The 23,852-nt window shown below is 46.8% G+C and overlaps 1 protein-coding gene across 4 annotated transcripts in view; it reads right to left on the reverse strand.

Moving 5' to 3' along the window:
- The window catches only part of LOC121442259 (serine/threonine-protein phosphatase 2A 55 kDa regulatory subunit B beta isoform), a 409,241-nt gene that overhangs the window by 34,155 nt on the left and 351,234 nt on the right, over positions 1-23,852 (reverse strand). For all 4 annotated transcript variants that reach the window (XM_041643737.1, XM_041643738.1, XM_041643739.1 and 1 more), the window contains 2 exons: positions 19,186-19,363; positions 3,616-3,780 (listed from right to left, as the gene is read on the reverse strand). In XM_041643737.1, coding sequence (XP_041499671.1) covers positions 3,616-3,780; positions 19,186-19,363 — 343 coding nt within the window. The remainder of the gene's footprint in view (positions 1-3,615; positions 3,781-19,185; positions 19,364-23,852) is intronic.

Here is a 23,852-nt window from a genome sequence, read left to right on the forward strand (position 1 = left end):
TTTAAAAAAGGGCCGCACTCCCTGCGCTTACTGTGTGTGAAGTCTGGGTAAGCCTGATGTCCACTATCTTTTCCTGCCCTTACTGCCTGGAGGGAAAGCAATGGCTTGCAGGAAGGGACACTTGCAGGACAGCTAGACTCGAGTGCACGGTGTGGCAGAAGCCACAGGAGACCCTGCCACCCAGGTAGAAGGAAGGAGAGAACTGACTCCTGAAAGTCCACTGACTTTCACCTGAGCTAACATGAACAGAATAAATAAAGATGTGGTACCTGCATGCCCTTGTTCACACACATGCCGCACACTAAATCAAATTTAAAAATTGAGCAAAGGATTGAGAGACAGCAACATTTTGTTGTCCATCAGTCAGGGGAACTTTGTTAAAGCATCCTTGTTAAGTGCCTAAGCCATCTCTCCCAGGTCTATGTGCCGCCGACCTGTCTCTTTCCCACAAGCGCTCAGTCTGGCTCCATGGCAGTTGTAAGATAATTGAGGGTCATGGTGGAAGGGTGTTCCAGACAGGGGAAGAACTTATACAAAAACCCCAAGGCAGGGAGGGGCTAAAAATGTTGGTGGTACAGGAAGTGGGCCAGTGTAGTCAGATTCCCTGGAGCCTAGAGGGTGGAGACGGGGGCAGAAGACGATCCCTGTGGGGCAGAACGGGAGCTTGGATTTGAACTCTTTTGGTCTTTAGGCTGGCTTCTATATCACCTGGCTAGTCTCTTCCCCCACTGCCCAGTACATGTGTGTAGAAAGAGAAGCCGGGCCCAGCCCAGCAGAGCAGAGCATTGCTGTCTTCAGCACCCTTTGTTTCAGGCGCCTTAGACTACAAACGCGAACACCTCACTGCCGCCAGGAGCAATAGGAAAAAAAAATCAGAAAATAGAGAGGAGAGGACAAATCATCTCTTCCAACCCCTGCTGAGCATGCAGAGTGAGGGACATATGGAAATTAATATATTCGGCTCTGATAACACGGTTTTCCTCGACGTTTTGATTAAACGCTGACGGTTATTAAATACCCTCCTCCTCCGTGCTCAGCTCCGAAAGCCAGTGTTGCTTTTCATTTTGAACTCTGATGGAACTGTTGCGGGCTGCTCACACACCTCAGCAGAGCCTCAGCCCGCTGCAGGCTGGCATCGGAGGGGAATGGAGAAAATCGATATGAGATGTCAGGCGGGAGGTCAGAACGCAGGCCTCCCCCTGTTGGCAGGCTCTGGGGCCGGTGGCTTTGGAACAAAGGGAGGTGTGCCCTGAAGAAGGTCAGCTTTTTGGCCCAGTCAGGGAAATGAATCTATTTCTTCTTAATTAGATTACCAGGCTGGTGCCTTGCAATGAAGAGCTGGACCAGGCTGGGGTGGGTAATGGGCAGCTTTGCTGAAGGCTTGGAATGTACCCACTAGCTCCTGGGTCTCCTTAGGGACTGCGCTCAGGACTTTGATCTTGTAGGGGTGGCTGGAGGGAGGAGCAGACTCTGGGGGCTCCTGGGCAGGTATCCTGAGAGACTTCCTGCTTCTGTGTACAGGATGGTCCTTTCCTATACTCCTCCTACTCCTTGGTCTTTATATTTCAGCTCAGCGACCATTGCCTTGTAAGGTCCCCATGATGCTAGCTGTCAGTGCAATGCTTCATGCCACTTGGGAAACCGGCGATGCTCTAGGTGTTCGTGATCCTCTAACAGAGGCAGGTGTCTTTACCTTTCCATGTGCTTCGTTTTCTCTGTCAACTTGACTGGTCACAGATGCTCAGCTGCTTGGTCTGACATTCTGGTGTTTCTGCTAGGGTGTTTTGGGATAAGTTTAACATTTAAATCAATAGACTGAATAAATATTAATGTGGAGGAGCCTCATCCAATAAGGTGAAGGCTTGCTCGAAAGAAAGAATTGGTCCTCTTGTGAGTGGCAGAGCCTCTCTCCACCTGACTGGTTTGGGGTTATGGTGATTGCCCATTGCAGTCGAATTGAGACTCTTGGCTCATCAGCCCGGTGGCACGTGGGTAAGACTGTCCCCTCTCCCAGAAATTTAGCTTGCTGGCTGCAGATCTCAGGATTCAGTCTTCATATGTGAGCCAGTTTCTAATAATAAATCTCTTTATGCATGCCACCTGCCATTCCCCCTGCTCTGTTAGACCTTGGCTAATACAGCGAGCTCCGAGAGACAGAGAAGTACTGCTTTTGCTCACCCTAGAGTCTCCAGAGTTGGATGTAGTGCCTAGCATATGGCATGTACTTGGTAAATCTGAATAGTGAGTAATGGGGCCTCCTGTATCCGGTAAAAGGGTAGGGGTTCTAAGTACCTTAACAGTGACAGGCCTGGGGGCGGGGTTCAGAGGAGGATGGGAGCCATTCTGGATGCTGTCTTGTCATGATCAGAAGATGTCAGCACTATCTTATTCAGGTAACAGTGTGGATCTCTGCCCACATGCCCTGTGGGGGATGTGGGGCTCAGGAAGATTACCCGAGGTCACATGGGTACCAAGTGCCAGAGTTCAGCTCTCCTCCCCAAGTACTGTTGTAAACCATTCTCATCTAAAAACCTTCGGAAGCCTTGTCCATTCTCCAGCTTGAGTGCTGGGCTCAACCGGCCAGTCAGTCCACAGTCTGTTCTTCTGCATTCAGGACTCATGTGGGCCTGCCTGACTTTAAAGCCCAGGCTGGTTGCTGCCACACTGGCTGTGATGGCATCACAGCTGCCCCCCCCCCCCCCCGCCTCAGGAATATCTGTGGGTCAGGGTCCCTCCCACCTTGTTCCATATTCACTTACCAGAGAGAACCCTCCCAGGTAGCTCAGGTTACCCCACACTCAGCAGGTCCCAAACAGAACACAAATGCTTCATGCCTAATAAGACTTCTGGAAGCCCCCATCCCATATACAGTTCATGTCAATCCTTGGGTGTGTCTTCCTCCCCCTTTCCCCTAACCCTGCATTTACTCCTACCTCTTCCTTTCCTGCTGCTACCATACCATGGTTCTCAACCTTTGGGTCACAACTCCTTTGGGGGACGGGGTCACATATCAGATATTCTGCATATCAGTTATTTATATTATGATTCATAACAGTAGCAAAATTACAGTTTTAAAGTAGCAATGAAAGTAATTTTGTGGTTGGGGGTCAGCACAACATAAGGAACCGTGTTAAAGAGTCGCAGCACTAGGAAGTTTGAGAACTTTCCCTCATCTCCCTTGTTTCTTCACTACCCACCCCTCATAGTCCACAAATCTGGGAAACTCTGCTGTTGAGACCAATCTGGATTTCTCTGCTGCTGACCACGACACCCCATTTCCTTGTCACCGCCCCCCTTTAACAGTCTCTTCACTGTTTCCCCAGGGCCGTTCTTCCTCCCCATAGCAGTGAATGACCTCCACAGAGAATTCAGATCAGATCCCACTGCTCAGCCCTTGCTGGCAGGGTTCTCCCTGCATCTGTGTGCTTCCAACTTGAACATGGGGCTTCCCCTTCTCAGGAACAATAAATGTGGGGCTGACTCCCCAGTCAGCCTAACACTTGTGATTTCTTTAGTCCCAGTGTTAAATGAGATGGAACCCTTCCAGGGCCCCCTCCTCCCACATGTCAGAGGCCAGGACACCTCTCCCCCAGGGCCCTTGTGCCGGGTACTCACACTTGGTATGCCTGTCACACAGGGCGGATGCCCGCATGTCGCACAGCCGGATTGTCCCCTTGCTGCTGCTGTATACAAAGGTGTTGCAGTGATGGGGGTGGAACTCGGCTGCCGTGATCACCTCTGTGAGCTCCTCCATGTTGGCTGGCTTGATGTCCACGATATCTGGCACAGACGAGTAAAGGAAGGACAAGGAGAAGCGGGGAGAGCCTGGGGCATGAGCGGCCCTTGCTGTGAGCGCTTTGGGAGCATCTACCGCCTACAGGGGCATCTCACTGGGAGGCCATTAGCAGAAAAGCAGGCAGCAGTCATTTCTGGCAGCTGAGGCTCAGGGACTTTAAGGGATGGGGGCTACCCCGTAGTCAGTGGTAGCATTAGAACTTAGGTCTAAGCTGGGTGTGGTGGCCCATGACTCTAATTGCTGAACTCAGGAAGCTGCAGGAAGAGGATTGCTGCGAGTTCCAGTCTAGCCTGGGCCACACCAGGGAGTTCCAGTCTAGCCTGGGCCACACCAGGGAGTTCCAGTCTAGCCTGGGCCACACCAGGGAGTTCCAGTCTAGCCTGGGCCACACCAGGGAGTTCCAGTCTAGCCTGGGCCACACCAGGGAGTTCCAGTCTAGCCTGGGCCACACTGTGAAACCCTGTCTCAATGAACTCAAGTTTCCCGACTCCTCGATTCTATTTCATCTTCTGTGACGTGTAGAGGAAGAACTCACACTTGGCCGGGAGATCACTTGAGAGTGTCTCCCACCCTAGAGCAGTAGCTAAAAATCCAGCCAGTGCCACTGTAGCCCAACTATTGATTTTGAACTCTTCCTGGGATCTCTTGGTTGGTAGATGACATCTGCAACAGGCTGCAAATCCTCTTCCGTGAACTATCCACAGAGCCATAGCAGGTGCCACTCAGGGAAGGGTCATTAAAAAGTCTCTCAGGATGCGTAGCCCGAACTTTGTCTCATTTAATCCTTACAACAATATGACGAAGAGCACTTTTACACCCATTTTCAGGGCTGGGAGTGGAGGCTGTGTGAGCATTCAAGAGGTTTCCACAAGAGACGTGCTTAATGGACTGGGGAGAGAGACACTCAGCAGGTGAAGGTGCTTGCTGCTAAGCCTGCTTGAGCTGAGTTTGATCTCTGAGACCCATGGGTAGGAGGAGACAATTAACTTCCACAAAGTGTATTCTGACTTCCACAGGCAGGCAGAGGAACATGTTCACTACTCACCTATACACACACTCTATCTATCTATCTATCTATCTATCTATCTATCTATCTATCTATCTATCTATAGATATAGAGGTAGATGTATATACATACATACATACATACAATACATACATACATATATATCCAGGTGCAAAGCCTGGGAGATTTTAGAATTGCCCAGATTATCTCAGGCCTTTTAGTCTCCATAAGCTATAATTTTCTAGGGCTGGGGTTTTGGGTGGGAGCTTAAGTGTCAGAAAGAAATCATCTATGTGGAGTGAGGGTTTGGGATAATGTGGGGTATACTCAGTTTTAGCCAGCAGATTCCCACCTCCTCACTCTCCAGTATATCCCTTTGTAATATATATATATATATATATACACATATATACATGTATCACATATACATATATATGCACACGCACACACATATGTATATATACATATATAGGCACAACGTACACATATATGCATATGCATGCATACATTTGAGGCTATAGCCTTATATATCAGAATGAAACATTTAGGCTTATGTTTATAAAAGCAATTCAGTGTAGATAAAAACAAATTCTTTCCAAGGATATATAGCAGAAGTGAAGGCATGGGCTTGCATATGCCCTGCCATATCCTGGCTGGAGCTGAGGTTCTGTCTGGGGACGAGCTGTACCTTGTCATGTGGATACTGTGGTGCAGCAGAGCTGAGCAAGGGACCTGCATTCCACCGACTCTACTACTCACAGGCCGCCTTTCTCATGTTTGCCCCATAACCAGTTTTTTTTTTAAACTTATCATGTTTTTCTTTAGATTGCCTCACTCTTCATCTCAGCTAAGTAGTCAGCCAATATTCACGAAGGGACGGGTTTAATCATCTACATGAAAATGAACACACACTGATTAAAATGAAAATGTGTGGGCCAGGAATCGTTGTGCCACGCTTTGGAAAAAAAAACCACGCTGCATGAACGAACAGTCGCTTGACAGAGGCCATCCTAGAGATGCTTCTGCCTAAGCAAGCAACACAACTCCCTCTTTGGCATGGAGACAGGCACAAACATGCAATAAGCTCATATTTTGAGTCCTACTAGCACCAATAAGGTAGCCATGTACAAACCAGTGTAGACACGTACTAGCTAACAGCATCTAGGTTCCCGCTAGATCTGTTGCCACATGGGATTTGTTCCAACGGCTTTGTACAGGGTTGTGCCTCTTGCTATTTGATTTATCTTAGATCATCCCGTTGCAGTCTTTCTAAAATTAGTATGAGCCTGTGCTAACATCACCTTTTGGCACATTTTCATCTACCAAAAGCAGATGCAAAGATTACTTGGTTCAACAGGGCATACACAGTCCTGGATTAACAAAACACTACCTCTCAACTAAGCCTCTGCTTTTGGGACACACACCTGGGACACCCAAACAGTTCGGGAGGGGCTGCAGGCTGCAGCTCTGATGTGCTTTCTGGCTGCTAAGCTGCGCCTTGGGCTTGGCGTCGTTGGATAGGATAAGCAGAGAGGATCCTGTTCAGTCGCTCCCTACCCCACAGTGCCAGCAAGCATGTTTTCCTTCTTCCAAAGTAAGTAGGGGAAAATCTGGTGTCAGCTTTCTCAGCCTTTGTAAGTATAGCTCAGCAAACAAGCTGCGCTGGGAGGGATCTTCACTGTGTGGGAGAGGGAGGTGCTACAGCCACAGCTATTTTTTATCGACCTAAAAATAAAGCCCCGAAGTCAGAAGATGAGAAAACAAAGTGCCTAAGCACATCTGCGCCTTCAGGAGCTTCCTGCCACCATTGAGGACATCTTCCTGGAGCAGAGTCCAGTTGATCTGCCTCTGTCCACTGTTTCCAGATCCATCCTGCCTCCCACCCACCCTTCATCTGAAGCCACTTGATTTGTCTCCAGGATCTGAGTCTCCCTCCTACAGTGCTTGGGTTTGACTCAGGTTTGGTCAAGGGAAGAAGCCATGATTCTATTCCTTTTTAGCACAACCGTAGCTGTTGTTTACCGAGTGCTGAGCTTGCCTGGACTAAGCGTCTTATAGTCTCATTTGTCCTTCATTCCAGGCAGACAAAGTCAGTGCCATTAATAATCCTAATTTACAGCTGACAAAATAGAGGAAATAAATTTTTCTCTCTAATAAGAACAACCTTTTGTTTTTTAAATCTGTTCTTTATCATTTTTATTCATGTATTTATTACATTTTGGTGACTTTGACCCCATCCTCCTTTGTCTCCTTCTGGCTCCTATCAACCTCTCATCTTTTTTTTTTTTTGTATATAAGCATTTATGAATATAGGCATTTATTTTTCTTGGGCAAGTATCTAAAACTTCTGGATTACAGGGCAGATGTATAGTTAGGCATATTTTTTTTTAATTTATTTATTTATTAAGGATTTCTGCCTCGTCCCCACAACCTCTCATCTTCATGAGGTTTCTCTGTGTAGCTTTGGTGGTCCTGGAACTTGCTCTGTAGGCCAGGCTGGCCTTGAACTCAGAGATCTGCCCGCCTCTGCCTCCCCAGTGCTGGGATTATAGAGGTGCACCACCAATGCCCACCCTTCACCTGTTCTTTATGTTCCTTTCCCATAATCAAACACTTTTGGTTTTTGTTTATTTTTTTGAGACCCAATGAGCTTACCCGGAACCATCTGTGTGACTGTGGCCTTACATTATTTATTTTGAGTGTGTGTGTGTGCACATATGTGCCAAGGTGTGCAAAGGACATTGGTGCAGTTGGTTTTTTCCCTTCCACTGCGTGGATCCTGGGGATTGAACTCAGGTCATCAGTCTTGGTGGCAAGAGATTTGCTGAGACAATTAGCTGACCTCTGAGATAAATTTCTTCGGGTTGGATATGGGGTAGAGCTGGGATTTGCACTCAGGCTTGTGCAAGGATTCTTTACATGAAGCCACACAGCATCCTGGGAAGAACGGCCCCACCCAACCAGTTTCCTTGAGTGGGTTTGTCTGGCTCTAGAGGAACAGTGACTAGCTACTGTGTGTGTGTGTGTGTGTGTGTGTGTGTGTGTGTGTGAGAGAGAGAGAGAGAGAGAGAGAGAGAGAGAGAGATGGAGATCTACCTCCTTCGAATTTTGTCCCTGAAAACTCACCAACTACATTTCAACGATGGTATTTTCCAGAACAAGAACTTTTATGTCCTATGCTATAACTGATTTGCTTGAACTAGATGTTGGGAGAAAAATCTGACAAGGGCTTTCATGTCCTATTTTCCAAGGGAGGACTTTGCTGAATTCTTGAAACGTGTGAGAGAGTCTGGCTGGCAAAATTTGCTGTCTTCTGAGGAAGGCAGGAGGAAACTCACACCGATGCCCGGAAACCCAGGCCATTTCTCTCTCCTGTTCCAAAGGGGGATGTGTGGCTTCAGCTCACAAGTTTCCCCCTTCATACTGGGAAGGAGAGAGAAAGGCGCTAAGCAATGTGAGGAGCCCTGTATTACTGGAAAGTGGAATGATGTATTTTGACAGTCAATTTTCTCCATCTGATCCTTTTGAGCACTCTATCCATATTATTTCCCTGTTGTTCCAAAGAACTAAACAGCAAAAGATATCACTGAGCGCGTGCCTAATATACAACCCAGACAGCCAACAGATTGCCATTAAATTAACCCTGGGGCCTGACAGGTCTGCTCTTTTCGACCCCAACTGCTTGGGGGTATTCCTTATTAATGCTAAACCCAGGCAAATTACCTCTATAACAAAAGGGGTTAATCTGACTCTTGGGGGGGGGGACTCTGGAGACAGCTCTGAGGATGAGATGGGGCATAGCCAGCCTGGCAGCTGAGCTCCATGCTCACAAGGCAGAAGGCAGGAAGGTGAGGGCACTACTGTGCCAGGCAGTTGCCTAAGGCATCATTGAAAGTAATAATTGAAGACATCGGGAGGTCACCCCTCCAGGGATTTGCTTTGAACAAATAAGCAGCCCAAGCCATAAATTACAGCACCAGTAGGATGAGGGGGCGGATGGGATCAGGACTGGGTGGCGAAGGGAGTGGGGAGCCTTTCACTCACTTATGTCATCCACGTTCGGAAGACCCAAGCTCTCTATACCTGTCCTTCCCCTGCCTCCCGTCAATGGCAACATTATGAAAGATTGACACCAACCTAAATAAATATGCAGAATCACATGATAAAGTGAACTTTAATAAACCTGCTATTAAATTATTTTTGCAGTGAAATGTACAAGTATGTAAAAAAAAGTCCGCATTGTATACAAAATTCTACTCTAGGAACCTAATGCCATTTGAGCCTATATCTGAAAGGGATGAGCTGCAAGGGAGGAGGGACATGGAGCTGCTTGTGGTGATTCTGTGAGGGAGCATCTATGAGTGGTTGGTCTTTTCATATCCGTACCATTCTCCCATTTTCATTCAATGAAATGGTAAGATTTTAGAGTATAATAATATTTAAGACAGATTTTATGCTGATTATATATCAGGTTAGGAAAATTGGATATAAAATACATACTACAGTCTGGTCGTTTAAGAAAATATGATGAAGAAGAGCATAAGAACTAGACAGGAAAGCCAGCCACATCTTGTAGAGAGAACAGGTCCCAAAGTCAGAGAGAGCATCACCTGGGAGCAACTGGAGTCCATTCATCTACTAATTCCATGACATTCCTGAGGATGAACAATGTGCTGGTGATCTGTTGGGTACAGTGGATAGGCTGGTGACCAAAGCGGGAACAATCCCCGTCTGCAGGGTCTATAATAAGGGGGCTGTGGCTGACAGACAAGGTAAATCAGTTGCCTTAAACAGTGCTCACTGGAAAGCAGAAAGGGAAGGAGGGCCTCTTTTTATCATTCTCTTTTTCCCTCTCTGTGTCTGTGTGAATGTGTGTGTGTGTGTGCGTGCGTGCGTGCGTGTGTGTGTGTGTGTGTGTGTGTGTGTATGTGGTGGGGGGGGGGGGTGAGAGGTGGAGAATTCCAGGCTGAATAGAAGAAAGGCTCCTAACAAATCAAGACTTTGAATTTCTTAGTTTTTTTCTCCTGCTACCTTCTCCCCCTTAACCAATACAGCTGAATTAGCTGGCGTCCTCACAACTGAGAGGCAAAATCAGTGGTGAGGTTATTGGTTATTTTATTTCATTTTCCAAGACCTCTACCATGACTGTGTCCTATTAAACCAAGAAAATAACCTTTGCTTAGAGTCTTTCCTGAGAGCTGAGACATGCCCCGAGCTCTGAGGGTAGAATGCAAGAAAACACTGATAAATACCATGTTTGGAACAAACGTGGCTGGGAGACCACTTTCATTCCTTCTGTTTAACTGAGAGAACTTGAGAAAGTCACTTTATCTCTCTGGGGTTCAATTTATTTGCCTTCAGATGAATAGAATCCTATTAACAACCTCTAAGGATTTTAATTATTAGAAGAGATAATGGAGAGAAATCATTTAAATCATTTTCATATTGGATAGAATCCCGTTTTCTAAAGGAAGTACACGTATCCGAGAAAACCATTTCCAGGCAGTATCTTGGGGTCAAAGTGGCTGTCCACACATGCCTCTGTCCCATTGCGTTGATTCTTATGATACCGACAACTATCTTCCTCCAGTTCTGGATAAACCAGGCAGGAAGGAGAAAGTTGAGGAAGATCCTTGCAGAGTCGTTACACACATATAGGACATGCTACATTTACAGGTCGAGGTTACTGGATTTTCAAAGCAGATAAGGCTGCCTACATGCTATTGAAAGTCTTCAGTTCTGAAGTGGGGAAATAGTTGAACGTTGGCTTTGAACTCCGAGCCTATTACAGTTGTACCCCCTTTTAGGGGACACATGTTATCATGCGATCTTTGCTTTTTTTTTAAGATTCAAATTTGAAGCAATGATCACAAAGGGCCTGATTTTGTCAGCTAAAATCACTGGTAAGGCATTGGTGATTTCTGAACAGGCTTCAGGGAATAGACATCCTTTAGGAGCTTAAAAAGCCAGTGTATCCATGGAGTATTTACCAAGTACCAGGTTCAGGCTGAGGGGCTGACAGACATGTAGGATGTCACAGTAAGTCTACAGGCTGCTTCACAAGACATTTGATGCAACACCCTTTATGACTGGGGAGTTCTTGAGAGCCCCACACCACAGAGTCTTCTACGTACATGTTAATAAGCCCAGAATTGTGTTTTAAAAAAATTCATAATCCAAGATTCTGTTCAGGCATTGTTTCCATCTGCCCAGCTGCTGGAACCCTTCCTGTCTATGCATCCTGGAGGAGACATGCCATATAGTATGTGTTTGGTTCATTGGCATGGCTGAATATAGATTTTACTGTATCAGATGACTTGGAGACAGGCTGATAAAATTTTAAACCTCAGATCTGATCAGTTATAGAATCTCAGATGATCTTGAACATAGAAACTCATGCATACAGAGGAAAAGTTTCTGGGTATGGTGGCATATACTAGTAATCTTGGCTTCCAGGAGGCCAAGGCATTGAGAGACATTGAGAGACTGAGTGTCAGGCCAGCTTGGGCTATGCAGTGAGACCCTGTATCAGTAAACTAAAATAAAGATGAAGGAACTCCAAGAGATGGCGTATATCTGTAACACACTTGGTGTTTCATATAGGCTCAAAAACCCTTGACTTGTCTTCCCTCAAAGGCCCTGTGTGTGTGTGTGTCTTTCTGTCTAACACTTACTTTGATGGCTTTGGGGAATGCTAGCATTGTTAAATTGACCTTGGGATTCCCCTTCTCCTGTTTCAGATTAGTCTCAGTTATAAGGGATATTCTTCTTAGAAAGTTGGAAGACAAAAGGAAGAAAGTGATGTGCATAGGCCCAGTCATTTACCTACTTACTCCACCTCAGTGTAGCCATAAAGGGATTTTGTAGACAAAACTGAAGACCCCATAATCAGTTGAATCTAAGTTAATAAGAAAGGAGACTATGTAATGTGGGTCTGTCTGGAAGACATTTATTTACTTATTTTGAGAGAGGGGTTTTCTATATAGCCCTGGCTATCCTTGAACTCATTTTGTAGATAAGACTGGTCTCAAACTCAGAGATCTTTCCGCCTCTGCCTCCCAAGTGCTGGCTTAAAGGTGTGCACCCCATGCATGGCCTAGCCGGAAGACATTGAATAGCGAGCTCAGGGTCGCAAAGTCCTGGGTTTGAGCCTTAGTCCTGCATGGACTAGGAGTGTTGGCACAGGGAGGTAAAGGTGGGAAGATCAGAAACTCAAGATCAACTTTCGCTGCAGAGTGAGTTTGAGGCAGGCCTCAGCTAAGGGAGATCCACTAAGAGAAACCTCAGACCTTCCTTGAGAGCTGGCAGGTCTTCCATTTCTGTTGATCACTCCCCAGTCTTTGCTCCTGACTGCTGCCTGTGGACCACCTTCCGCTCCTGCCTGAAGGGTTCCGCCTGCTTGTGGTTTTCTGTCCCTGACTCCGTATCTTAAACATGGATGGCACTTGCCTGGCCAGCCTTACACCTACAGGGACAACACACTGGAAAGGTCCATCACTAGTGTCTTAACCACTCCTTCCCAGTACTCATCTTTTTTTCTGCATTCACCCCAGTTCCATTCATCCCAGTTCTCCAAGTGAACTCTATCCCATTCTCCCACCAGACTACAGGCCGTGATAAAGGGAGGGAGCTGGACTCTTCGTGTCATCTCAGTTTGCTTCCTAAGTGCTCGGCAATGCTTATGGCATTTACGTGACTCATTTTTGAGACTTAGGGGTCTCTTCTAAGCTTCTTTACATTTTCAAGAGCAGAAAGTCCATGGTAGTCACGACGGGTCAATGGATCAAGTCACCAAGCTGGTGGAGTGTGAATTCTATAACCTTTGGTTGTCTGAGGAGAGGAAAGCACAAGACAGCATAGCAGAGAGAAAAGTAGGTTGAGAATATGATCTCCAGAATAACAACTGCCACGCATGGAACCTTCACCCTACACTAGGTAATTCATAGGATCGTCCATGCAGCCTTCACAATGACCTCCTGAGCCAGCTATCTTATTATTTCTATTTATTGATGACAGAATTGAGGGATGGAGAGATCTCAAATGACCAATCAAGATTATGCACATTTGGGAGGCAGTTCTGCCACGCATGGAACATTCACCCTACACTAGGTAATCCATAGGATCGTTCATGCAGCCTTCACAATGACCTCCTGAGCCAGGTATCTTATTATTTCTATTTATTGATGACAGAATTGAGGGATGGAGAGATCTCAAATGACCAATCAAGATTATGCACATTTGGGAGGCAGTTCTGGGTTCAGGTCTAATGCATCTGACACCTCAGTCTTTAGTCCTGAGTCAGGTGGGGAGTGCACCTGTAAGCCCAGAATTTCAGGAGGCTGATGCAGGAAGATCTCCGAAGTGGGATCCCATCTCAAACAAATAAAAAGTGCAGACACAGCTGAATGGCTAGGCTACCACCCTGCCCTGTGGGAACTGAGCAGTCCAAGAGAGGCATGCGGCCCAACTCCTGTTGTCTGTCCCAACTATAAGAGGCCCAAGAGGTGCACCTCTGGAGGAGAGAGACTAGGTACCATGAGGGTAGCCTCTGAAATTGGGGCTTAGTGTTTACACAAATAAGGCAACTGGCTTGGGGAAACCTTCCAGGGTGGCTTTCAACATGAGGGTGGGTGCTGCCTCAGCACAAGCAGGCTATGTGCTGGACTTGTCATCAGAGAGATGCTCTTCAGGACCAGGAATACAGTTCAGTGGTGAAGCATTTACCTAGCATGCATAAAACTTGATCCCAGAACCAGAAAAGGGGGAGGGGTGATCTCATTTTATATAAAATGCCAGCCTAAAATTAATTTGTGCCTTTGTTTGGTGTGGGACAATAGTCTGTATCCTGTCAATTATATTTTAAATAAACGCTGATTGGCCAGTAGCCAGGCAGGAAGTATAGGCAGGGTGACCAGGCAGGAAGTAGAGGCAGAGCAATGAGGATTCTAGGAAGAGGAAAGTTTCTTCTGCAGTCATGACCCAGCCACAGAAGAAGCAAGATGTGACTGCCTCACCGAAAAAGGTACATGGTTAACATAGACAAGAATAATGGGCTAATACAAGTTATAAGAATTAATAAGAAGCCTGAGCTAATGGGCCAATCAGTTTCTAACTAATGTAGACCTCTGTGTGATTTCTTTGGGACGTAACGACTGCAAAAACTGGGCAGGACAGAAACCTCAGACAACATTTGCTCCCAAGGTGGGATGAAAGACATATTAAGAAACAGGGAGTTGCTGTATCTGGCTTCTGTGTCCTCCGCCAGACTTGTGTAGCCCTGACCCGTTAATCTAAAAGGGAGACAACTGACCACGATGTGACCAAGTGTTGTACTAGAAGCTGGAAATCACAGAGTTGAGGCTCTGTGCATCCTGAATGGGGCAAGATGACAAACAAAACTACCTTATGAAGATGCTGGGATCAAATAAAAATATCCAGGTTTTTTTCTTTCGGAGATATCCTTACACAAAGAGTATCCTTGCCTAAGCTTTCCAGTCTGTGTCCAGGGATGGCCATCTGCTTAGAATTCCTCCTGCCACAGGGACCTTGGTGTGCACTAGGCAAATATCGCCACACCTCCTTGCCCAAGTTAGCTTATAGTCTCTCTCTGAATATCTCAACTCAACGATCAGTTCCTCAGCGAAGCCCCCTTCATTTTCTAGTCCAAAACCAGTTTTTAAAAAATGTATTTGAAGAATTTAATTCTCTTCTATTAAGAGCTTGTCTCAGCTCACAATGAAACACATATTGGTGTTATTATTTGTATCATGTCATTCTGAAAATTCAATTTTGTTTCTTTTTCTCTTTTCTTTTGTCAGGTTTAGTGCAGTACCTGGCACAAAACCTGGCCCCAATGTTTGCAATTTTACAAGATAAAACTCATTGGCTGATCAATTCTTAGCTCTCCTGACCAACAAAGAATTCAAAGGAATCTGTGTATAACATGCTTTTCAAAAAGAAATAGTAACATGTGTGTGTTGGGAATGTGTGTTCAGCATGCATGCGTGTGTGCATGTATATGTGTGTCCAGGGTGCAAGCCTATGCGTAAACATAGAGTCAGAAAAGGTTATTGGCTGTCCTGATTTATCATTTTCTGCTGTGTTCTCTTGAGACAAGTTCTCTCACTGATTCTGAAGCTCCCTATTTTGGCTAGGATAGTTGGCCAGCAAGCTCCTGAGATCTGCCTGTCTCTGTCACCCCCAAACCCCAGGGCTGGGGTTATAGTCATGTGCAATTTTTAAGCTGGGGATTCAAACTCAGGTCCTCATGTGTGTCCAGCAAGTGTTCTTACCCACTGAACCATCTCCCCATTCCCAGAGAAGCAATGTGTTAAGAGCAAACTTCGCTTATTAAAGCCCAGGGCCACCTCTTGCTCTAGAAAATTACTAACCTAGAAATGGGGTCCTGATGCATCAAGATAATTTTATTTACTTTAAGAAAGGACCCATTATTTGGGATGGCCTGGGTGTCCGTGGATAGAGAGGGCTTGTGGTCAAGTACCCAAAAATTAGGATGGGCATGCTCTTACCTAATGCTAAATGTGAGGCCCTAGACCTCAGACACTCTGAAAATGGATGCTGATTAGATTATAAGGAGCAACATTTGATAAAAATCACCAAGTCTAGAGCTGAAGGAGGAATGTAGACTTAAGAGTGTAATCTAGACAGTGACAAAGTAGAAATCATTGGTCATCATCTCTAGTTTTTTTTTTTTTCATCTCTTCAACAAGAAGCATAACTTTTATCAGACTTTGTTATACTGATCTGTTGTGGAATATTTGATAACACTGTGACCCCTGAGAATGTGTTAATAAAATCAATATTGGCCGATGGAACGGAGTCAGTGATTAGTTGACAAGAATTAGCCATAGAGAGTACAGGAGATCCAGGAAGATGGATAGAGAGACACACAGGCAGGAGTAGGGAGGGCCTTAGAGATTTACAGTGTTTTGGTTTGGGATGAATGGAGAGACGTTCATTCTCTCTGAAATGTGAAAAGAATGGTCAGCTGGTTGCTTCTCTGCCTCTCTGAGCTCCCAGGTTTCTACCCCAATATCTGACTCCTCAGTCTTTATGGTGAACAGAACTATAGAAACTTAGTTAAAAACTATATCTGGTGGCAGCAGCAGAGTCAGTGCCAGCAGGAACAGAAATCCTGCCAGGCTGTGGCCTGATCAACGGAGCACTGACCATGGGGCAGCAGGCCCTACAGACGGTAGTTAAAATATCATTGGATTCAGGAGTAGCCACTAAGTCAACAGAAAATCAAGATGTTTGTTTACTCAGTAAGGCATTTCTCAAAACGTGTGTGTGTGTGTGTGTGTGTGTGTGTGTGTGTGTGTATGTGTGTGTGTGTGTGTGTGTAAGAGCGTAGTCGGGGGGAGGCAGTTTTGCCATCTCACAGTTCTTTGGTGGTGTTCTTCCCTCCGGAGGACGAAGTGGAGAATGGGAGTCTGGGTAAATAAAAGGCATGTTGTGAGAAGGTTCACAGTCAGAAAGTGGTGGGCCTGGGTGTGAGCTCTGTTCTTGTCAGACTCTAAATCCTGTGTTGTGAGCTGTGACATCAGTGCTGTGCTTGTGTGTCCCCAGACAGACTTCCTTGCTACTTGTCTCACTGAGTTAATTGTGGATGTATACTGTGTGATTTAAGTGGAATTTTTAGCATCTGTGACCTCACAGGATGCGAGTTTTCTGCCTCTACTGTTATGAAAACGGTCCATGTATTTCTATGAAGCATCTTGCCTGCCACCCCAGGCATCCCAAGCCATGCTCCTGCCTCTGGTCGATAAAAGGCATAACAGAAGAAGGTGCTAAACAGGAGGTATTTAAGACAAGGGTTGTTCTTGATACTTTTCTGAGGATGTTGTGGAAGAGGGCTGCTGCCTGCTCCAGAGGTAGCTACACTTCAGTGCAGAGAGGCTAAAGGGCCTTGGTTTGCATACCTTCCTGCCTGGGGGCAGTCTGGCTGAAAGGCAGTATATAGATATCAGTTATCATCACCCACATGATGACAGTGATTATTTTACATATGGCAGCGGTAAGGGTGAGCGCTAAGGTCTCATTTGTATGCCAGCATCTGGCAGGCTGTCACACATCTGTAGAAGAGAACCTAAAAGGCACTATTAATATGTCCCCTTTGCATTCTCCCCAAGGCATCTGTCTCCCCAAATGCCTGAGAAAGTTCCTTTCCCTCTTGAAAGCCTGGAGGCAAAATTCAGAAAACATGCCACCTAGGCTGGGGAAGCATAAGCTCAGAGTGACAGCTGGCTGAGCCCAGGCAGATTCCTGGTTCTCGGAATAGATGTGAGGAGGCAAAGGCGACCGCCATCTACGTTCATTCTATCAGCAGCTGCTCTGCCAGGAGAACTCTGCAGTCAGTCAGCTATTCTCCGGCCCACACAGTGTGACATGTCTGTTCTGGGACCAATGAGAGCTACCCAGTCACAGTCCCAAAGACCAGTTCTCAGTGTCTCCAGATGTATCTCAGTGCCAGAACTTGGTTACGGACACCTTTCCTAAGAACCTTAGGGACCATAGGATGTCTCTGTGGTAATGGCTATCGAGCTGTGTGCCCTTGCACAAACATCCTTTCCATGTAGGTGTGTGAGTTGCATCCCCGTGTGCGGCTGTTGCTCTTCAGAGGACCCCCACACCTCAAATAGACAGGATCTCCTCCAGGTCTATAACTTACCAATAGGCTAGGAAGGCTGGAGAGTGAGTGTACCTCCACCTCTAGTGTTGGTATTATGAAAAAGTGCGGTCACATCTCGTTTCTTTTTCCTGAGTTCTGGGGATCAAACTCAGGTTCTCGAGATTACTGAGCAAGCACTTTGCCAACGAACCCATTCCCTCAGCTCGGCTTTAACACTTTGCAAGTTAAATTTCCAAGCTAGGCTTCATAGTGAAGAGTTTCCTATAGGTCCACTCTGACCACTGACTACAATGGTACTCTGGCTGTGTGCAAGGCTTTCAGGTACAGAATGCTAAAATCCATTGGAATAGAGCAATGGGCCATTTGGGGCTCCTGTTCTCATGAACATGAGAACATGGTGTCAGTGAGTGTAGGATGGGGGAAAACTAAAAACCACACATGCTAAAACATGCTAAAACATTTCAAGTTCTGATGAGCATGATGAAGACAGCAAGGATACAGTCACTTGGGAACTAATGGGAGCCTAGTCTCTATAGAGACAGTAGATTCGATTGAGACTGGAATCAAGAACTCTGGGGACACATTTCCCGATAGAGGGGACAGCAAGTGCAGAAAGAGGAAGAGCAAAGCTTAGCTGGGAATAGAAACATGGTTCTCTGGTTGGAGCAGAGTGGGTGAGGCAAGAGCGACATGACAGGTGTCGGAGGCAGTCAGGCCCAGATGGTGTGGAATCTTCTAGACCCTGGGAAACGACTTAGAGTTTCCAGTTCACTGGAAAGTTACGGGAGTGTTAGGTGCACAGTCAGGATGTCGTGTGGGTCACATGGTAACTGATAGGCAGGGCATGTGTGCTGAAGGAGAGGAATCAGGCCCCCATAGGGGAAAGAGACAATGGTGGTGGTGTCAGTGAGTGTAGGTAAGAGTGGGGATGGAGGCATCTCAGCTGTCCCAGGTTCACTGTGGACAGCTCAGGGATGGGCGGGGCTGGGATGGCAGGAGCCGGCAACTGAAGAAACAAGGTTGATTGGGAGCCAGAATTCAACTCCCTGAGGGCTGAGAGCAGGAACTGAGTTGGGAACTAGAATTAAGAGTCAGGTTTAGGATGGACTGGATGGGCACACCCTAGACCAGTGGCTCTCAATCTTCCTAATGCTGGGACTTTTTAATACAGTTCCTCATGTCGTGGTGACCCTTAAACCATAAAATCACTTTCATTGTTACTTCATAACTGTAATTTTGCTACTGTTACGAATAGTGTAAATAGCTGAGTTTTCTGATGGTCCTGAGCGTTGTGACCCACAGGTTGAGGTCAGCTTTTATCACTAAATACAAGATGAATATAATGATGTCAGATACTGGCCTCACACAGACACTCGGGAGTCGTTTTGACTTTTCCCAGTTTGAGTTAAGTGGAAGATAATAACGCTTATGGTTTTTGTTTTGATTGAGATGCTGGCATCAAACCTGGTGTCTTGGACCTATATCCTCAGTTGCATTAGGACTGCCATGTCAAGCTGCTTTGGGGCCATTATTTACTGTGTAAAAACATGATTTTAAGTTACATTCCAGAGCTAGTGCTGCTGCTGTGCCCACAATTTAAGATTTTCCTTCAAAGTTGCCAGGCATTTCCATTTTGATGTTTTTTTTCCTTACCTCTTTCTCCCCTGCCCACTCCTACCTGGATACCCTTGAGTCAGACCAATAGGCTATTGGCTTGGAAGGAAAGGATACTAAAACTCTGATTGGTTATCTCAAAGTTCCACAGATTAATCCTCAGGTCATCAGCAGACATGTAGGTCTCGTAGTCGCTGTTGACGGATATGGAGTTGATGTGGTATGTGTGCGCATTGGCAAACACTCTTCGTGGGGTGGCCTCCACCATCAGGTCCATGGGTCTCAGGACGGGCACCTAGGATATGAGAGAGGCACAGTGCTCAGGACAGAAGTCTCTTTTTGGTAGGAAATGGGTCGTGCTGTGCCCTTACCACCACACAGTAAGTCACAACCCTGAAGCCAAGAGTGACAGAAGGCAGCTGCCATTCTCACCACATTCTGGGCCTTGCAGTTGTTGACATCTGGCAGTGGGAGATAGGGGATGGTGACATCACATCTTTATAAACTTGAAACACTTCCCCAGCGCCCTTCAGGGGGACTTAGATCCCATTATGGGAACATAGTCTTCTAAGCTCTCTCCCAGTCTGTTTCCCCCTTTTTTTTTTAATTTAAACATTTTATTTTTTGAAATATGAGTGCTGTGTTTACATCATTTCCACCTGCTCCTGCCCCATCTTCACTTTGTCTCAAATTCATGACCTCTTCTTTGGCTATTATTGCTACACACACACACACACACACACACACACACACACACACACACATATGTATTCATACACATGTGCACATTTACACACATACACCCAACCTTCTGAGTCCATTTAGTGCTGGTAGTATGTATGTTCTTTCTTTTTTAAACAGGAAATCCATTCAAGGAAGGCAATTGTGGGAAAAATCTTAGGAATCTGTCATTTAGCTTCAACCTCCATTCATCTTTCTTGTGTTTTTACATCTTGCCCCCAGTGGCCTGGGTCCCCTTCTAGTTTTACTTTTAACCTTTACGGGACACTTATAGGAAAGCCTTCCACTACCTAAGACTCTAGTGACCCCAAATGAGCCGATAGCATACAAGTGCTTGGTGCATCCTGGTTGGCCATGGGGCATCTTTGTTTACGCCAATTGTCCACAAGTACGAATTAGCTAGTGTCACATTTAAACTGGTCCCCATTTGGACAGTAAATTATCTGGTCATGCTTCTGAAATTTAGAAGGTATTCTGGAAGTGTTTACTGAAGGACTGAGGAGAGCAATGTCAGCAAGCGTTTTCTTCATGGTGGGCTGGGGAGCTAGGCCACTGAGAGAGAGAGAGTTCTCTCAGGAAAATGTGAACAAAGACACACTCTTCTAAAAGACCCAAACAAGCTAAACTACAGAGCACAGCAGAGCTCTTAGATAGAAGCAAGGAGACAAAGAGCCACAAAGATCTTCTCCCTCACAAAGACTCTCGGAGGAGCCCTGGCTGGCATGACAACAGGGGTTAGATTAAGACTAGCTTCTGGATGAACATCACCCCAGGATGCAAGAAGAGGGGGCCCTAAACCCATTGGTAGTCACCTGACAGCACCCTCTAGAAGGCAGAGTTCTCCCAGTCCCAACTTGGAGCTGTTCACAGGCTCATGTGTGTGTGTGTGTGTGTACGCGTGTGCATGTGCGTGCACATGAACAACTCTGAGAACACACAGATGGAATAAGGTCTAGACAGAAGAGATGCTGGGTCCCAGAAGCCAGTGTTGGGGGTCTTCTATGTGTCAGGATAGAGGGGGGAGTTGGTCTCTTGGGTCTCATATGCCAGGCATAAATAATGGTTTTGTGGGAGAGTGGGAGACTTCCGCTTTGAGCTTATGTAACCACTGACTGATGGGCTGGGATGTGCCCCATGATCTGGTCATTGACTGAACCTACTTTGTCCTCTTCCTTTTGAGGATGGTCATGGGGATTTATTGAGGTAGTCACTCCCCATCCTACGCACTCTTTCAGCAACACCAACTGAGCCTTGTACAAAGTCCCAAGGGCTCACCTGGTAAGCACTCAGGACCCCTGCCTCACCATCACATGGCTGCCATAGCTGGGGGTGGGGAAGGGGTGGAGATGGGGTGAAAGATCACACAGCAATTGAGCAAGTGCCCCAGGGAGGAGGCACAAGGCATAGTGGGTCTTGAGAGGCTTCCTGAGACTGGGTGAGCGGGTGGGGACATGAAAGAGGAATGTGAGTCCCCAGGTCAGCAGAAAGGGGGTTGAAGCCGGGATGGTAATAAAGCCCACTGTGAGAACAAAGGTGACAGGGTAGATTGGGGGTAATCTACAAGAAGGGGCTCTGTCTACATCAAGAAGGTTGATATAATGAATGTGTTTGTGATGACCTAGACATGAGCAAGGTCAAGCTTTGATCAGACCTTTCTGGAGGTACAGGGGGGCTGAGCTCCAGCTTTCACAGGTAGGTGTGCACAAGTGAACACCCACTGAGGGCTTGTGTGAGCTGAGGTTTCACAATGGATAAAACTAAGCTTCCCCCATGAACTTGGCCCTGAACTAGCTACTGAAGCATCCGTGCCTGGCCAGGTACTCTTCACATAAGACTCCCAGATAATTCTTTCAACAGCTATGAAACAGGTACCAGCACACAGTAGGATTACAAACAGAATGCAGAGGTCAAGTTACTGTCCCAGGGTAGCCCAGATATGAGAAGGCACAGATGGGATTTGATCTCAGGACCCATCTGACTACAAAGATGAGAGTTCTTTCCTCATCTGCACTGGGCAGGAACACTGCACAAGGCGGGGACTGGCCATTGCTTTGTTAGTGACCTGGATAAATAGCCAGGGAGGCTTGTAGAAGAGAGGCATTATGGATGTCACACCATGCTGTGTGCATGATGTCACCACAGCCATCGCCAGTTTTTACAGTAAATGGGCAGAGCATCTATTTTGTGTGTTTTCAGGAACACACGGCACCTACACTTTTGCAGTTGGTCATAAGGATGCTCACACTTTAGAGCCTTTCAATGCTCCCCAGGGAGGCCTGAATGCCACCCAGGCACCAGGGCCCAGGACACTGGGATCTGTCAGGCTTCCATGAAATCCTTGCCCTCTAACCTGGTCCTTCATGTCTGCACTGGGTCTGCAGATTGCTCCTGTGGCTGTGTCTGATGCAGAAGAGAGCGTGACAACAGGGTAAAGAGGCATTTCAAAGTAGTAGCTGCCAGCCCAGGGCTGCTGCCTAATGTGATGAGCCTGGTTGCTAATGCAGGCTGACACCATCCATGATGGGTCGTCTAATGGGGAAAAGCTCGGAGCAGGTGTCTGGGGATGAAGCTCTCTGATGCTCTGCACAGATAAAGGATGTAGGGGTGTGTGTGTGTGTGTGTGTGTGTGTGTGTGTGTGTATGCATGTGCATGTTTGTCTGTGTATGTGTATCTATGTATATGTCGGGGGAGTCCCTGAATCATTCTTATGTTTAGGTAAAGGCTTGTCCTCTGTCCACGATGGTGTCATAAGGAGGACTCTCTGCAGTTCAGGAAGGACCAGATGGGCAGATTAGACAGCCATGTTGGGACCATGATTCCTGCATGGTCTGATTATTCCTTCTGGGACCATGCAGGGAGAAGAGCGGAGCATGATTTCAAGAGTGACAGGCGATGTTTGGGCTTTCTTTGGTGAGTACTGTTCTGGCAGCCTTCCTGTGCTGTGAGCCAGCCTTGGTGTTCAGAACCCCAGGTGTCAACTCCACCCCATCCATGATTTCATTCTGCTTCCCTGGAGCCAGCCTTGGAAAGGGCTCCATTTGCCACCCTATAAGGGAGGATGCAGCCCAGTGTCGCAGAGAGAGAGAGAGCAAGCTTAGCTTTCGATGTTGGGAGAATAAGACCTTGATCTGTAGCTCAGGCTGGCCTTGAACCTGTGACCTGCCTGCCTTAGCCTCCGAGGGCTGGAATCATGAGCAAATGCCCAGCCGGGCCTGGCACCACTTAACTCAGCTGAAGCTTTCATCGGAGGCTTCCTGGCAGCTGCAGAGGCGCTGCACCTGGAGTGACCCAAGCTGGGATGCAGCAGTGTCCTCTCTAGGTCAGCCTGCATCCCTCCTCCTCTGCTCAGGTCCAGTGTCTTCCTGAGGTTGCTTGTGCATGTGAGTATTCTCACACGCTTGTGTGCGTGGTACTGGGAGAGACCAACCCAATCCCATTTTCCCCCGACACCTGGCATCCGGCTATTATATCCACTGATGGATTTCCCTGGGGACGAGGGGCAGCCTGTGTCTGACCTGTCATATAGGCTTACGGAGAGCCACTTTAGTCAATTCCCCTTTCCAGTGGTGCCCTCTCAGTGAGACCTTCTATGAACACCCCCACATTAAGTGACACCCCCCATATCTACTGCCTGGAATGTTTTAAACACTTAAGCCAGTTATCAGTGGATGATCTTATCTTCATGATCCCCCCCAAGGGGCAGATAAGAAAGGTGCGGCACAGAATGGTTGAGCAATTAATCTAAAGTCACACAGCTGGCCCGAGGCAGAATCAAGAGACCTGTACTCCTTGGATCAGGAGTCAGTCTGACTCTCTGTCTTCCTGGTTCTGTACCAGGCTACACAGATACTTGAGGAAGGGGTGCTGAGCTGTACTGGAGTTCAGTGGGAACTTCTTAGGAGGTATCTCCTAGGGATGTGGTGGCAGACTCAGAAAGGAGAGGATGCTGACACAGATGGACTAGAAGGGGGGCTATGAGGGAGTGTGTGTGCTCCTGAGAGTTGGGCCATTAGCTTAATTAGTCACTCAACAAACACAATTA

The sequence above is a fragment of the Microtus oregoni genome, unplaced genomic scaffold, assembly GCF_018167655.1.
Source record: "Microtus oregoni isolate MIOR12 unplaced genomic scaffold, Mior012 000088F_ref0000325, whole genome shotgun sequence".
Classification (NCBI taxonomy): domain Eukaryota; kingdom Metazoa; phylum Chordata; class Mammalia; order Rodentia; family Cricetidae; genus Microtus; species Microtus oregoni.